The sequence below is a fragment of the Fonsecaea multimorphosa genome (genome assembly GCF_000836435.1).
Source record: "Fonsecaea multimorphosa CBS 102226 unplaced genomic scaffold supercont1.14, whole genome shotgun sequence".
Taxonomy (NCBI): domain Eukaryota; kingdom Fungi; phylum Ascomycota; class Eurotiomycetes; order Chaetothyriales; family Herpotrichiellaceae; genus Fonsecaea; species Fonsecaea multimorphosa.
The window spans coordinates 539,384-554,898 of record NW_015971648.1 but is presented as its reverse complement, the minus strand read 5'-3'; the positions used below and the strand labels follow the sequence as shown (position 1 = coordinate 554,898).

At 53.2% G+C, this 15,515-nt stretch overlaps 5 protein-coding genes across 5 annotated transcripts; 1 reads left to right on the top strand and 4 right to left on the bottom strand.

The window, feature by feature from the left end:
• Nucleotides 1–938: 938 nt before the first annotated feature.
• Z520_07237 (uncharacterized protein) lies at nt 939–2,006 on the bottom strand (the record flags this gene model as incomplete). The annotated part of the gene is made up of 3 exons (XM_016777736.1): nt 939–970; nt 1,025–1,837; nt 1,973–2,006. The coding sequence occupies 3 exons, from the start codon at nt 2,004–2,006 to the stop codon at nt 939–941; spliced, it is 879 nt and encodes a 292-aa protein (XP_016631246.1).
• A 548-nt stretch (nt 2,007–2,554) lies between these two features.
• Z520_07236 (uncharacterized protein) lies at nt 2,555–4,947 on the bottom strand (the record flags this gene model as incomplete). Its single annotated transcript, XM_016777735.1, has 2 exons — nt 2,555–3,883; nt 3,937–4,947. 2 exons carry the CDS (start codon nt 4,945–4,947, stop codon nt 2,555–2,557), a joined length of 2,340 nt encoding a protein of 779 aa, XP_016631245.1.
• A 1,549-nt stretch (nt 4,948–6,496) lies between these two features.
• Z520_07235 (uncharacterized protein) lies at nt 6,497–7,600 on the top strand (the record flags this gene model as incomplete). Its single annotated transcript, XM_016777734.1, has 4 exons — nt 6,497–6,778; nt 6,871–7,110; nt 7,201–7,279; nt 7,347–7,600. 4 exons carry the CDS (start codon nt 6,497–6,499, stop codon nt 7,598–7,600), a joined length of 855 nt encoding a protein of 284 aa, XP_016631244.1.
• A 373-nt stretch (nt 7,601–7,973) lies between these two features.
• Z520_07234 (uncharacterized protein) lies at nt 7,974–9,927 on the bottom strand (the record flags this gene model as incomplete). The annotated part of the gene is made up of 2 exons (XM_016777733.1): nt 7,974–9,486; nt 9,545–9,927. The coding sequence occupies 2 exons, from the start codon at nt 9,925–9,927 to the stop codon at nt 7,974–7,976; spliced, it is 1,896 nt and encodes a 631-aa protein (XP_016631243.1).
• A 1,001-nt stretch (nt 9,928–10,928) lies between these two features.
• Z520_07233 (uncharacterized protein) lies at nt 10,929–15,173 on the bottom strand (the record flags this gene model as incomplete). Its single annotated transcript, XM_016777732.1, has 1 exon — nt 10,929–15,173. The coding sequence occupies one exon, from the start codon at nt 15,171–15,173 to the stop codon at nt 10,929–10,931; it is 4,245 nt and encodes a 1,414-aa protein (XP_016631242.1).
• Nucleotides 15,174–15,515: the final 342 nt, after the last annotated feature.

Sequence of the window (15,515 nt, the reverse complement as noted above, 5' to 3'; positions counted from 1 at the left end):
AGACTGTGTTCTCGTAGTGCTCTGCAATGGTGACCAGCTTCCTATCGACCCACTTAATCAGTCCCGGAGAACTCTTCCATTCACAAGGTACAATATCCCCAAAGAGCTTGTCAACGTCTTTGAACGATTTGTTGGCCATATCCTGAAAGCTGGACTTGCAGCTCGCCAGCCATTCAGGACGGCTTGTCTCGATGATGGACAAAGAGCAACGCAAAGGAGGAGGGCATGAGAACTAAAAGTTAAAATTGACAAGATCAAACTTGAACTCGGCAAGGTTGAGGTATATGAGGGCAGCGGGCCAGCTCAGGGGAGATAAGAAGCCTCCCTCTTCATCCGGTGCTGCCTCAGTCTAGGGGCCAAGCTCCTCTCCGGCTGAAGTCTTCGGCTTTTGATTTCCTGGTGAAAAGTGCCTTTATGGGGAAAGGTCTGGCTCCTTGGTCTCGCTGCAGCCGTCGGCTTTGTGGTGAGCTTCTCGACTGGTCACTAGCGTCTGAAATTCTCCTGGGCTCTGGCATCGGCCGTGCGGTCTGTGGTGCAAGTAAGCTCCACTAACTTTATATGCTTGCAATTCGAACGCTTGTCTCTCGTGAGCTATCAAAACGAAGAAGCGTATGTTATGCCTATTCAGTGTGCAGGGAGCGACCAGTCCAACCAGGAGAAAGAAATTCATGCTCTAGCAACAACGTCTACACAAACCATGACCATAGGAATGTAGAAGGGTCGAAGCATCGAGGTTGAATTGTTTGCCTTCCTGATCTTAGGCACGAAAAGACTTTTCTGTACGTCGTCCAGCAAAGCCCGGGGCCCTTTGGGCAACGATGTAGCATCTCCTTGAGTTGGGACAGCGTTCTCGCCCTGAATACATAGACCTTTGAAGCTTGCAAGCTCAGTGCAGCACTGGGTTGTCCGGTTCCAATCCAACCCGGCTACTCCTTGCCTCAATATTTACTGCTTGGTGTAAAGATGTCCTCTGCGTGGGAGCGTCAGCACCCATTTTCCGCACGGCAGTCACAGATGTGCTCACCTAGTATCTTCTTCTCCTCCGGCGTCATGCTCAAGCGCGGATCATTGCCCATGATGTCCTTCAGATGGCGCTGATAGCCACTCTCGACCTCGCGGTATTTCCCGCCGTTGATGAAGATGGTGCTGCCGTTGAAGTCGTCGTTGGCACACAGGAACACCGCCGCCAGTGCGCAGTCGTCGCTGGTGTTCATGGGGATAACGCCGCTGCTCCACAGCTTGGGAACCAGGTCCGGCAGCGTGCGCAGCGCAGGTGTGTCGGTAATACCCGGCGCGATACTGTTGATGCGAATGTTCCACGTCTTGGTGAGCGGGCGCAGCGCGCGCATCAGCCCGACCATGCCGTGCTTCGCGGCGCCGTAGACGGGGATGCTCTCGGCGACGTAGCCCGCGCGCGACACCGTCGACACAATCACCCCGCCCTGCGGCGTCTGCCATCGCATGTAGTGCATGGCCAGCTTGACCGTGTACATCTGCCCGATGAGCGTGACGCGCAGGCAATCAAAGGCCGGCTTGACGGGGTCGCCCTGCTCGTCGACCACGTCGAAGAAGTCGCCCTTGTCGCCGATCCCGGCGTTGGGGATCACGATGTCGATCCGTCCCCACTCCTGCACCGCGCGCTTGAACAGAGCCAGGAGGTCTTCCCACCGGCTCGTGTCCGTCTTCATGTACTGCACGCCGTCCACGGCTTCCCGCAACGGTTGCACATCCCCGACCAGGATCTTCACCCCCGACGCCGCAAGTTTCTGGACAATGCTGAGCCCAATCCCCGAAGAGCCGCCCGTGACAACGGCAGTCTTGCCCCGGAGCTTGTCGCCTTTGCCGGTTGTTTGTGTCAGCTAGGGAGGCTGTAGGTAGGGTGAAAAGTGACCTTCCTCCTCCGACGACCACCTTTCGCCTTGATATCCTTCCGGGAAGAAATGGGAACGTTCTGGCTTGCTTGCTGACTTACCTATATCGGCGTCCGTGATATTCAAATCAGTCATCGTCGCCCAAACCACCAAATAAAAACAAAACCACAGTCTCGTGGGAGGATTTCTTTGATTTCCGGCAGATTCTCCTAGGTAAAGATATCGCAGTCTTCACACAAATCAACGCTTCATTCAAGAGCCCCCATGGAAGGTGATACACATGTGCTTCCCATGTGTTGCGTTTCCCCCGCTTTATTATCAAAAATGTACGAGGCGCCTCGAAAGCCCGTTGCTTCTGCTGCCCAAATGGGTGCACCGACCTCGGGCCGAATCTGGTAATTTTGTACGGGACCTGGGATACGAATCGTTCTACGAACGGTGGTCCGTCCCCTCCTCGCTCCGTCGGACCTACAATCCTGGAAGGTGAAATGAATATACAGACTCGGGCTCAATGCTCGGCACGGTCGTCCAGGATGATTTATCATTAAAATTGTTGTTTCTCTCGTACGAGCTGGAGGAGTTCGTCTCAGATGAACCGTATATACTCCTTTGTTACATCCAACAGCCCCATGTCAGCAGGGGTCATTTTGGCTCGTTATAATCTGCCGTCATTAACCAAACCCCTATGCCCAAGTGTAACCATTGAGATCAAAGTCCAACAGTGCATGCCCCGCAAGACCAAAGTCTTCCTCCAAGTTCCATTCGTACGAAACTGGAGCTGAATAGCCATGTGAAGCATTGCTATCCTCAGCCCCAGTGTTGCTGACTTCCAGGGTGCTCCCAGACAGCGATTGGTGGTCGATCTCACTTCGGTCCTCCAAGCTCGCGTGTGTGAGGGTCGTGTTCGATATTTGCGCGTAGCCTGAATTCAAAGGCGGCGCTGCACGAGATGGCCGGCCTTGGAATCCTATTCTGGCATCCTGCATCTTGGTCACAACCTCCCTCATGCTCGGAGCCATGTCAGCAAGCAATTTCGAGACTTTAATACACACATCCACCTTCTGGAGGCTGGTCTTGCGCGTGCTTGCGTCGGCGGAGTTGGCGTCTCGAAACAAGGTCGAGGCAGCCAGGCAGATGTTGATCATCGAAGAGGGAGGCAAGAACCTCGCCAGTCCACAGTTGACCAGCCCTTCCAGCACCTCAGTCGTTTCGTTGGCTGCCTGGCGCAGAAAACACCGGCTATAGTCGGTGGGCGGACAGCGATCAGTTACAGAGTCTGGGCTGACGTGCTCCGACATATCGTCCAAGAGCATACCGTCCCGGTGGACGAGGAAGTGTGCGGCGCAATATATCATCTCAACCACAGACACGGCCCACGCGACACTGCGCGGAAGACCACCCAGACCGTCTCGGAGCAGACTTTTGCTGTTCAATTCGATGGGGATCTCCGACCGCCAGCGGTAAAGCTCCTGGACCATGTACTGTCTCAGAAAAGGCAATGGGTTGGCGTACGGCTGAGCATCCCCGGGAGAAAGGTCCTCGTGGATATTGCGCATGATGCGATAGATGTGCCAGCATAGCTTAGCCTTTAAGATACACACCGTCGCGAGCACTGGGGGAAGTGGATCAAAGGCTTGTTGAGATTCGGGAGCCAGGCTATCGATCCCGAGAACTCCACTCTCGTCCAGGCCAAGATCGCTCATGGTCAGCATTGGCGTGCCGAACGGCCATACACGCGGTGGCTGACCTATCGACATGCAAAGGTCGCATTCTTTCATGAGGATACTCCACCACAATATCCGGCGCAGATTCCTCTTCCGCTGCTGCTTGGGCGGATTCATCGAGGTGACGTGCTCTGATCGGTGCAATTTCAGAACATGGGCCTGAGAGATAGCCGTGCCGAGCCAGTAAGTGGCGTCCTTCAAGTTGCTCCTGCTTGCCCATCCGATGAGAAAGAGCGATGCCTGGCAGATGACGATGCGATCTTTCTCCGTCTCCAATTCGAAAAGTGTCTGGTCAATCCGGTCAGCTTTCTGCATTCAGGAGGCGACTTTGGCATTCTCACCTTGGCTTTTTCGTAAAACGTTTGTCTGGCCGTGGTTTTACTCATATAAGCTTGCCGGAGGACGACCTCGCTTTCCACGGCTCCCACTCCAGCGAACATGACTGCATGGAAGAGAAGCAAAGACACCCTCTGTCCTGGCTTTTCACCGAATAATGCGCCTCGGAACGTCGCTAGATCTAAGACTGGAAGAAGTGGATGCACAAACTCGGTGAACCTGTCCATTATCACGCGTTGTAGCGGCGGCGGCGGCAAGACAAAAACCGACCTCTGCCTCAAGAATTCTAGATCGCTGGGACTGCGCAGAGGAAATGCTTCTATAAAGTCCGGCAAGGCTGTGTGCGACCCTTGGTCATTCTGCGGAAGGGGCGGTGGTGTCGATGGAGCTGAAAGCATACCGTCGTTTCTATCGACAGGGCTTTCATCCTGCTCAGCAGTATCGTTCGTGGCTGGAAGCTCTGGCTGCTCCGACAAGGACAGTATAAAGCCTTGTGGCTCTTGGGCCTTCGGCATGGAACCGTCGCGAGTCAGTCTAGATTGCTGCAGGCCACCGAGACCGGGACCTGCTTGGGTGCTATCTCGATCTTCCCATTCATTTGCTGAGTGCCTTGTTTCTTCAGGTGTCTCGGGACGCCGTTCGATCAAAAACGCCCCTTCTCCGGCAATCGCCGTCGATCTGACATTCGCCGATCCATTGAGTTCAGAATTCCGTGAAGCTTGCAGAGCATAGTGCTCACTTGTTCGGTGGCCGCGACGCCTGCACTTGATGACTCGGCATTCGGCACCGTCCAGCAAACAGTTGGTGCAATAGCCAGCCTTGTGCGTCACGTCACATCTGACCTTGCGCGAGCGACAGCGCAGACATGCCTGGGTGGCTCGACGATGGGTGACTCCTTTCTTTGCGCGCGATTGTGCCCGGATCGCATCTGCGGCTTGGCTTTGCTGGCCGGCTCTCTGCCGATCCGAAACTGACAGCGGCGACAGGGTCGACGGCGGTGACTCTGCTGGATGCATGGCGACGAAGTTGATACTTGAAGTCGCGTTCTCAAGAAGCGGCCAAGCTTGTCTTCTTCTTGATGAAAAGGGAGCTTAGCAATGTCAATAGTTCGAGTTATCCTCGGGTTACTCTCAGGTTTGCGCCACCATGGGAATGCGGGGATTGTCGGTTAAGAAGCAAGTTCCACCGGAAACTCGAGAGCTAACCGTGCTAACATACCTAGTAAGGCTAGCGTTAGCCCAGAGGATCATTAACCATAGAGGACCCCTGCCTCCCAGCCAATCAACGCGCATGCCTGTATAGCCTGGTCAAGGCAAGGCTGTGTATAACACAACCCCACTAAGATCCACCATGGGGGTATGTGCAGTTTATTCGAGCACAGCCTGGTACTGCCTTGAACAAGGAGCTGAGACGGGTCAAATACACCATTGAGTTTAGGAGCCTCTTCTGCGGAAATCTCGCAAGCTTCAGCTGGGTGAATTGCTCTACGATGGAATTACAAGGAAGATTACATTTCGCCAAAGACATCGACATCTTCAACCTGGGACGCAGTCGTCAACAGCATAAGGGGACAGCACTAAGTTTAACGGTCTCTTGGCGTCCGCCTTCAATTTTATGACTTTAGTGGCTCCTGACAAAAACAATAAGTGCTCTGCCGCGGCGGCCCGTTCGTCTTGCCTGACTTATTATCGCTAGACCGGACTAGTCACCAAGGGCATTCAGACAAGATCCTTAAATGTTCGTCATGTTTGAAGTCGGCAACATCTTGTTCTTCAAATATTGCCAGCACTTGCGCTTCGTGATTCGCTTCGCGTACTTGCTGGCCGAGACCATGTGTGCTCCATTCCCCGTGCTATGGTCTCCGCAAGCCCAACATCGATTGCTTTGACGGCGGAGTGCTTCCACATGCGAGCAGAGCAGTGGGTGTATATCTTCAACATCGGGGGAGGCGCAAGTTCGAGCCAGCTCCGACCTTGCATTGCAGAGGAATGCGCGGGGCCGACGTGGTGCGCGAAGACTGATTTCCTGAGTCCACTCCCGGATAGTTATGGCAAGGACTAAACCCAAGGCTGTGCCTGCGGCGAAGGGTTGCCCTGCGCCAGCCATTCAAGCCGTTCAGACAGTCAAATGTTGCAATGCATCACCGTGGGCAGATCAAAGCGGTCGGCGACAACCTGGGTTAAAGAGCATGTCGCTGTGGGTGGCCGCGGCATCCAAAGCACATCCCTCGGTTATCTGAGGTGCAAAAGAAGCAAGTAACATACCCTTGGCCACCTCCACCCTCCACTGTCCCTGACCGTTGTAACAGAGTTTCGGCATGTGCAGTCGTCTGGGGTGTGCATTGGCGTACAATGACTTCTACCCCACCTTGGGTCCGGTTAACCCCTTTTTCGCAAAGGCCCTCGGCCTGATGCGCCCGTCCTGGTGATCACGTAAACGCGTCTAGCATGTGCTGTGGCTTGATAACTCTGGGGAAATGAGAGCGCAAGAGCATGAGGAAGTGCCCAGCAACACTCCCCTTTTCAGACACTTTGCCTTTCTTTCAGCTCGTGGTATCCAAGAACAATGGCCACTCTCAATGGTGATGCACGTAGCAGTGCACCGGTTTGTCTCGTCACAGGAGGCGCATCGGGCATGGGCCTTGCCGTGGTCGAGCATCTGCTGAAGCAGGGCTGGAACATAGCTATCGTCGACTACAACGAAGCAACCGGGCAAGCGGTGGCGAATTCCCGCGGACCCCAGGTAATCTTCATCAAAGCAAACGTGGCAGAGTACGAAGAGATAGCAGCTGCCTTTGCCCGAACCTGGAAGGAATGGAAGCGTCTTGACGCGGTCTATGGAAATGCTGTAATGATTCACTCTCTCTCTCGCTCTCAGCACCCCCAGCAAGGAGAATATACATGCATTAAATGAAGTGTCTAATGATTTGGACCTGACAGGGCATCGGCGACCGGATCAACTTCTACGCGCAACAGGAGGACCGAGAAGACGGCACGCCTCCCAAGCCCAACACAGCCGTGATTGACATTGACCTCTACGGGCCCATCTACTGCGCATGGCTGGCGTTCCACTACTTCCGCAAGAACCCAGACAAGGCCGGCAAGCTCATCTTCACGTCCAGCATGGCGGGCATCTACACGGGGAGCACCGTTCCACTGTATTCGGCTGCAAAGGCTGGGGTAAATCATTCAAGCTCTCTCCTCCCAAAATGGGGCTGATAATGGATGTTCTTGTCGCCGGACTCGTGACTGACCTACTTTCCTTCGCAGGTCGTCGGATTGACAAGATCTCTGGGCCAACGGCTCAAGGAGCTCGGAGAGCCCATTACTGTGAACTGCATATGTCCAGGTCGGTCATCTACCAATTTGCCCCATGCTCGCTGGCCAATAGGCTGACTCTCGCTCGCTGCTTCTAGGTCTCGTGCACACGGCCCTGACAAAGATCTACTCCTTCACCTGCCCAGAGGAGTACATTACGCCTACCTCTACCATCGTCAAGGCTTTCATGAGCTTCATCGACGATGTCAGCTTGACCGGACAGGCTGCGGAATGCAGCGGCGAAAACGTTCATTACAGGCAGAGGCCAGAGTTTAGCGATGACAAGGCCGCCTTCATCTGTGGCGGTGGACTGGGTGAGGCCATGTCGAAGTTGAATGTCAAGCTCTATTGAGACTTTGTCATGACGGGGACTATGTCGGTAATCGGAGATATTTGAAGCCCGAAAAAACGATATAAGTCGTGGAAACTATGAATTTTATCTCCCCCCTACGCCCTCCACGAGGCAACGGCTGTTTCCAAGCCTTTGACTTACCACACGGAGGAAGGGAATTTTCTAGGATTCTAAATCACGAAGCGTAAAGCACACTCTGGACCAAGAAGCCGGGTTTCTTTTTTCACCATTTGGAAGGATTAGAAAAGCATGAATGATTCATTTGATACAAGTAGCTAAATCGCGCCCAGGCTCCCCGAAGACTATGAAGACAGAGCCTCAAAAAGGAGAAGATAATGAAGAAAGACATGCCAACATCCAACCAGAACAAGTCCTAGGAGCCGTCGGATTCGGGGTAAAACGTTGCCGCGAGACCCTCGAGCTGGCCCGCCTCGCGCCATTCCCTCAGCATATTGATGACCCACAACGGACTGCCTCCGTACCACTGGTTCTTGGCTAGCTTGCGGGTGATCTGGCCCTCGTTATTGTAATACCCTGGTGTGCATTCCGTGTGGAAGGCTCTGGAGTTGACACCGGACTCGACGATGGTCTCGACCCACTTGTCTTCAGCCTCCTGGGTGGGCTCGATGGAGCGGATGTTGCGCTTCTTGCACTCGGCCACCACATACGCCAGATGCTCGGCCTGGATGGCCGTGGTGTGCAGGAAGTTGGCCGTCACAAACGCCTGCAGCGTCGTGATCATGAAGAAGTTGGGGAAGTCCCGACTGACCCAGCCCTGGAACGTGCTGGGCCCGTCCGAGAACTTCTCGCCCAGGATCTTGCCGTCCCGGCCATACACCTCCATCCCGGCGCGGTGGCTCCAGCTGGTGGCACGCTCAAACCCCGTGGCGTAAATCAGGCAGTCAATCTCAAACTCCTCGCCGTTGGCGACCACCCCGGTCTCGGTCAGCCGTTCGATCCCTTGGCCTTTGGTGTCGACTAGTTGTACATTAGGCCGGTTGAAGGCCGCGAGATACTCGTCGTGGAAGCAGGGCCGCTTGCAGAATTGATTGTAGTACGGCTTCAAGCTCTCGGCCGTCGCGGGGTCCTTGACGATCGCATTGACGCGTTTGCGGATCTGTTCCATTTTCTGAAAGTCCAGGATTTGTCGTCGTCTGGCCATCTCCTCTTTGCCCATGGTTCCCGCGGCTTCTCGGGAAGGGTACAGGTTGCGGATAATGTCCGTCCAGCCGTCGTTGACCAAATCAATGTCCTGGTGTCCGCCGCAGACGATCGTGTTGAAGTTGTCCATTCGCTCCTTCTGCCATCTTCCCGTAAGAGTTTTCGCCCATCCGGGATCTGTTGGTCTATTGTTGCGCACGTCGATCGACGAGGGCGTCCGTTGGAAGACGTACAGTTTCTTGCACCAGGGTGCGATGTTTGGCACGATCTGCACGGCGGTCGCCCCTGTGCCAACAATCGCAACTCTCTTGTCAGTAAGGTTCACGAGTCCTCCTCCGGTGGCGTCGCCGCCGGTATACTTGTAGTCCCAACGGCTGGAGTGGAAACTGTGCCCTTTAAAAGTTTCGATTCCTGGGAAGCCTGGTAGTTTCGGTCGATGGAGCGACCCGGCAACGCCTACCACGAAGCGTGCCTGGATGTTGTCGTTGTGGTTTGTTTTGATCGAGTAAGTCGCAGTCTCTTCTTGCCAGTGGATGCTTAGAATCTCCGTCTTGAAGACGGCCTTTTCGTAGAGTCCCAGTTCTCTCGCCAGTTTCTGTGCGTGTTGCAAGAGTTCGGGTCCGCGTGCATACTTTTCCGTGGGGACATATCCAACGTGGTCCAACATGGGCATGTAGACGTAGGACTCAATGTCGCATTGTACCCCTGGATATCGGTTCCAGTACCTAGAACACCGTCAGTCAGAGCTGAAATTTCATGACGAGATAGTAAGGTTGTGCCCACCAAACCCCGCCAAAGTCTGCGCCTTTCTCAATGATCTTGAAATCTTCAATTCCGTTCTGCTTGAGGTTGTGCGCCATCAGTTCCCCGCCGTACCCAGCGCCAATAATCACAACTTCAGTGCTTATCGTCAGTGGATCGCGTTTGTCATCTTGTCCAGCCCATGGGTCGTCGAGGTAGTGGGACAGCGAGCCTTCAATTGCACGATACTGTTCCACTCCATTAGGATTGGCGCGGATACGCTTCTCCCGTTCAGCAAGATATTTTGCCTTGAGAGCATCCGGATCGAATCCCAAATCGTCTTCAACTTCTTTGACCGTGAGGTTGCTGGACTTGGTAAGGAGTGGTTCAGCCACTTGAGAAACCGAAAGCGTTTCGACAGACATTTTTGCTCTAACGGAAGACGGAAGAGGTTTACATGCCAGTGTGAAGAGTGCTGCGCAAAACCAAAGATATACCAAGACTTTCAAGTACCATGGATTCGGAACCCTTAGGGGGAGGAGATGAACGAAACAACATTTAACCGTGTACAGCCTCGGTGTTGACGAAACAAGTAAAGTGCATAAGCAGTAGATAGCCGTCTCACCGGCAGGCTTCTATCCAACACATCTAGTCGAAGCATTGTCACCAAGTCTTGGGCCTCGGATGGAGTCGAATATACACAGTAAAAGGGTATTGCCATCGGTGGTCTGGAGTTCGAGACACTCAAGAACCTGGAACAGGCATGGAGGACTGGGGGCTGTACCTGAGCAGGGTGTTATCAGACAGTCTCCTCGAGGACGGTTGTCTCCACTGACACATTAGGCCCCTTTTCGATAAATGCTTCTCCGCACGTCCTCTCAGGAACTGGCATGATGAAAATGCCCATCCGCGCGCGCGGAGCGACTCTGCAAGGGTCTCGAAGCTATTCCATTTGCGCTCCTCGGGCCTCGGGTCGCCCTCTTTAACAGGTCTAGTAGTTGCTGTCTGCTTGAGTCTAGAAACACTCCGTATAGAAGTCCCAGCGAGACTTGGTGACTTGTTGGTGACCCTGGCTACCCTCGGTAGGATTGGCTGTTCTTGTGGTAGCACGAGAATACCCCTCATCCTGATAGCCCGTAAAGCTAGAATGGATCCCGGTCGGATAGTTGTTTGCAAGGCTCAAGGGACTGGACTGAAGCTGCCTAGGGTCAGGCTGTGCAACTATTGTAAGCGAAATTCAGAAATACCGCAGAGTGGTGTCTTCGCATAACGTTTTGGAAAAAGTAAGCTTATCATTGGCGGTTCGAGCATAGTAGGAGCCCTTTCGTGAGATTTTCTGCGAGAAATAGACACTTTTGGGCCTCAGGCTTTGCGGGCTCTAACCAAATCTATGAGCATGTCAATAACATTCACATTCAATGCCACCTCAGGCCAAGCCGCCTCTCCCACCGACGCTCGACAAAGCCTTGCGCTGTGCGTCCGACACTGTCACCTCTGGCAAGCTCTTGACACCATTCTGGTCACTGCCAGCATTTGGAGGCGGGAGGAATCCTATCTGGACCAGATAAGCCAAATACAGGCCGATCTCACGCTTTGTGACACCACTTCCCGCACTGACATCTTCTCGAGTCCATCTTTCATCTGCGTAAAGTGCTTTCTCCGCATTGCTGTCGTCCAGCTCTGGTGCACGTGTATTTGAGGGAAGGTCATTGGCGACGAAGGTGAAGAGTGGCATGAGCGCAAAATCTGCGTGCGTACTCACGTAGTGCTCGAGCGAAGATGCCCAAGGGACATAATCCGTTAGGTTCGCCTTGTAACCATAGGTTTGGAGTGCCGCGAGGTACTGATTGAAACGAAGTCTTGGGTGGCCCGTGATCTGGGCTACACTAACTGCCTGAGGAGATGGGGGGTGGAAAGCACATGCCACAACCGTGCGAGCAACATGATTCACTGGGACCATGTTCACGGTGTTGTTGATGTTGGGCCGCGTACCAAGCTGGATGCAGCCCTTGAGCATGCGAATCAAGAAGTCGTCCGTGTTTGTGACGCCAGTCTTGGAGGACCCAAGCACGTAACCGGGTCTGATGATGCATCCACGTAAACCTCGCCGTCCGGCTTCGCGACAGAGGTATTCTGCTACCCACTTGCTCTGGCCATAGCCGGTACCTAGTCCTTTCCGGCTTCCCATCAAGTCATCCTCTTCACTTATGCCTTCACCTCCAGCGGCAATTATCCGTTCTGATTCGAAGACAAAGTGCTCGTGGTCGAGCACGCTGGTGGAGGAAACAAACGCAAAAAGTTTAGGTTTGCCTTGGGCGCAGATTTTCATTGTTTCAATAGTGCCGAGAACGTTGGCAGGCTTGAGCATTTCGTACGTATTGATCCAGTGGACCTGGGCGCCATTGTGGACGACAACGTCAACTTCGTCAACAATTTGCTTCCATGCTGTATCAGAAATGCCAAGTTGCGTCGGTCCTAGTTCGCCTGTAACGCACTGGATTCGGGATTGCCAGGAATCATCCCAGACACCGTAAGCCTGGCAGGTGGTTTTAATTCGGCATAGTGCTGTTGCCTCATCTTTGGATCTGACCAGGACAAAGACTTTCTGCACTTGAGGATTTTTGCGATCCAACAGGTCTTTCAAGATAAATGAGCCCAGGAATCCTGTTGCTCCAGTAAGGAATACCACTGGTGCTGAAGGAACATCGGAAGATGCAGAAGGGAACGAGGAAGGCAGCGTCTTGACCATAATCGAGGCATCGTCACCGTATTGGTCCTCAGACTTAACACCGTTGGCTTGACTGCTGTCTGCAGCTTCGTTAGCCTCGACTGATCCTCCACCACTCAAGGAATCAGCTGCTCGCAAATGATCAATGACAGCGGCCATCTCCTTTAGCGTATGTCGATTGTATATCTTGCTGATGGGGAGATTCACCCCAATCGTTCTTCTGACTTGATATGCGAGCTGCTGAGCTTTCATACTTTCGCCACCGATGGCGAAGAAAGAGTCGGTTGGCCTGATGGTTTTGGGAATCAGCCCTGGAACAAGTTTGGCCCAGATATGTGCAAGCGCTAGTTCCCCTTCCGTGAGCTGTTGCAGCATAGAAGACTTCCGCCGAGTCCGTGCCGAGAGGATTCCTGCGTCCGGGAATGGCAGCTTTGGCTTGTCGATCTTGCCGTTGGGATTCAAAGGCATCGCTTTCATTGGCACGATGACAGAAGGAACAGCGTACGCAGGCAGCTTCGTTCGCAGGTACTCTTGCACGTCGGTCTGGAGCAGTTGAAACCTTTCGACTCTCCCAATCAGGGTTCCATCATCGGGGAGATCCTCTTTACCCTTCTCGGCGAGAAACTGGGACCACGCTTTCATTTGGGGCACAATATAGCTGACAAGTGTCTGTTCTTCAAACTTGTCTCTTCGCACAAGCGTGATATTTTCGCGCACAAGTGGATGTCGGGACAGGTGAGTGTCAATTTCTCCCAATTCGATGCGGAAACCTCTAATCTTTACCTGATCATCAGCCCTGCCAGAGCATTCCACATCTCCTGTCGGTGTGTAACGGCCGAGATCTCCACTTCGATAGAGGCGGTCTCTGGGGCCAAGGTAATACTGCGCCCAGGGTTCTTTTTTATATTTCTGTTCAAACCTGGCTTTGTCCGACTCCAAACCTTTTTCATGGCCCGGGAACCAGTTATTAACGAATTTCTTGGCCGTCAGCTCTGGCGTTCCCAGATATCCTTCTGCAAGTCCTCCTGCTCTGATATATATCTCTCCGATTTCGCCAACTGCACACAGCTTGGTCGGGTCGAAACGGTTTACGACAAGCATCTGAGCGTTATGCATTCCTCTGCCGACGGGGATGACGTCTTTCAAGCCATCGAGGAAGCCTTCATTCTCGTTCCACGACGGTATCTCATAGTAACTCACCGCCCTCTGAGTCTCTGTCGTCCCCCACATATTGACGATCCGAACGTTGGGTGCCAGATTCTGAAGGGATCGGCAGTCTCTCTTGATCAAGATGTCACCCACGAAAAAGGCGTGATGAAGTTCTTCAAACTTTGCAGTTGCACCTCCGACCAAGATTTGACCCATTGCTGGTGTAAGATGTGTCACGGTTGCGCCATATTCTTTCATCCACTCGGCTAGCAGCTCATTCTGGATATCGTTCTTGGATGGTACAAGAAGCTGTGCGCCCAGGAACAGAGGTGTAAAAATGTCTCTTTGAATAGGATCGTGTGCGATGCCGCTGAGCATGGTGAATCTGTCTTTCTCGGATAAGTTGAACCTCTTTGCCATCCAGTCAAAGTAGAACGCCAATGAATAATGGCGGCCCCTGACACCTTTCGGTTTACCTTCAGAACCAGATGTGAAAGAGAGGGTGGGAACCGAGTCGGGCCCAACCACGACTCCGGGACCTTTGGCTTTGAGCTGCCGCAGAGATTCAAAAACGTCTTTTCCAGCAACTTCACCACCATGAAGAAAGCCGTCATCCTGTAAGCGCAAAGCCGGAACTTCTGTCTTGAGGTCCAGATTGTCCTTGATGAAGCCTCGTACCTTTTCTGAAAGCTCACCAGCATCCTGGGTAGCTTTATCTATAATGACAAGCGCTCTTGGTCTTGAGACATCGAGGTAGATGTTTTGTCTATCAGGTGGATAGGCAGGGTCCAAGACTGAAAACGTGCCGCCTGCCTTCAAGATGCCCATGATGGCGACTACTAGGTCAACTCCTCGATAAGAGTATATCATAACGACATCACCCCTTTCCAGTCCAGATTGGACAAGATGATGCGCTAGGATATTGGAGGATTCGTGTATTTGCTGGTAAGTAAATTTCCTTTCCGGCCCATCCTCGGATTTTGTCTCTATTACACACGTTCGATCAGGATGTGCTTCTGCATTCGCAGCAAAGATATCGTGGATAGCGCCACGAAAAGACGACCACTCCAAATCGCTGGTCGGGTTGGGTATAAGAGCTTGCTCTTGAGGAGTGGCGAACACGATGCCACCAACTGGAGCATTGACATCAAGCGCAATATTTTCCAACAGCTGCGTCATTTGGGCGAGGATACAGGCTATCCTTGCGCTCGACACAAGACGCTGATTGTACCGCGCAGTCATCCGAAGTTCCCCTGCAGCAGAGCATGAATAAGACAGCAAGAAGTCAGTTGTTTCAGCACTGCCGGGGAGGCTAGCACCATCGTCATTGCTGTCAAAAACACCAAAGCGAAATAGGATTGGTCTCTTTAAGCTCGCCTGAAGATCCGCCAAAGAGACAATCTTCTCTGCCGCCTGGGCTGATAAATCTTGCACCTTTTTGAGGAGCTGCGAGAATGGCTCTGAGGCGACAACAGCTGTTTTGAGGACAAATGGAGGACCGTTAGTCTTTGCATTCGTGCCGATGCTGATGTCCTCATCGCCCGTGAGTCTGCTCACCAGAACGATGAGAGCCGTCTGAATGATAGTGGTGAACGATGCGAGACCGGACAGTGTCTTCAAGGCATTTCTGGTGGTCACTGGAGCAGCAAGCGACTCGGCCGCCTCGATGGGCCGTTTGGGTACATTCTCCGCGGTGGCCTCAGGGTAATCTCTAGTCAACGGCGAAATCGTTTGGTCTTGCAGGTGCTGGGTCCACCAAGCCAGGCGCTCGTCGTGAGCAGCACCCGTAGCCATGGCTCGAGGATATATGCAAAACACAGATGAGCACCGAGTGAGTCAACCAGGCTCTGGGCTTGCAGAGGGAAAAGGAAAAGGAAAAATTATCTTTGCGGTTCCTGGGCAGACGCTCCGCCGGAGAAGCAAGACTGTGGGCCCGACATCGGCCTTGGCAGTAGACCGTGGTCCTATTGGTCAGCTTATGTAGCCTTGTGGTGCTTGTTTCCCCGGACTCTAACGACTCGGACTTGTCACAATTTCAGATTGCGCAATCACCAAACAGCAGCCTCAATCCGTTGACGGGTCTCTCGATCCTGCAACACCTCCATCTTCGCAAAATGTTTCTGTGCTCGCAATAGA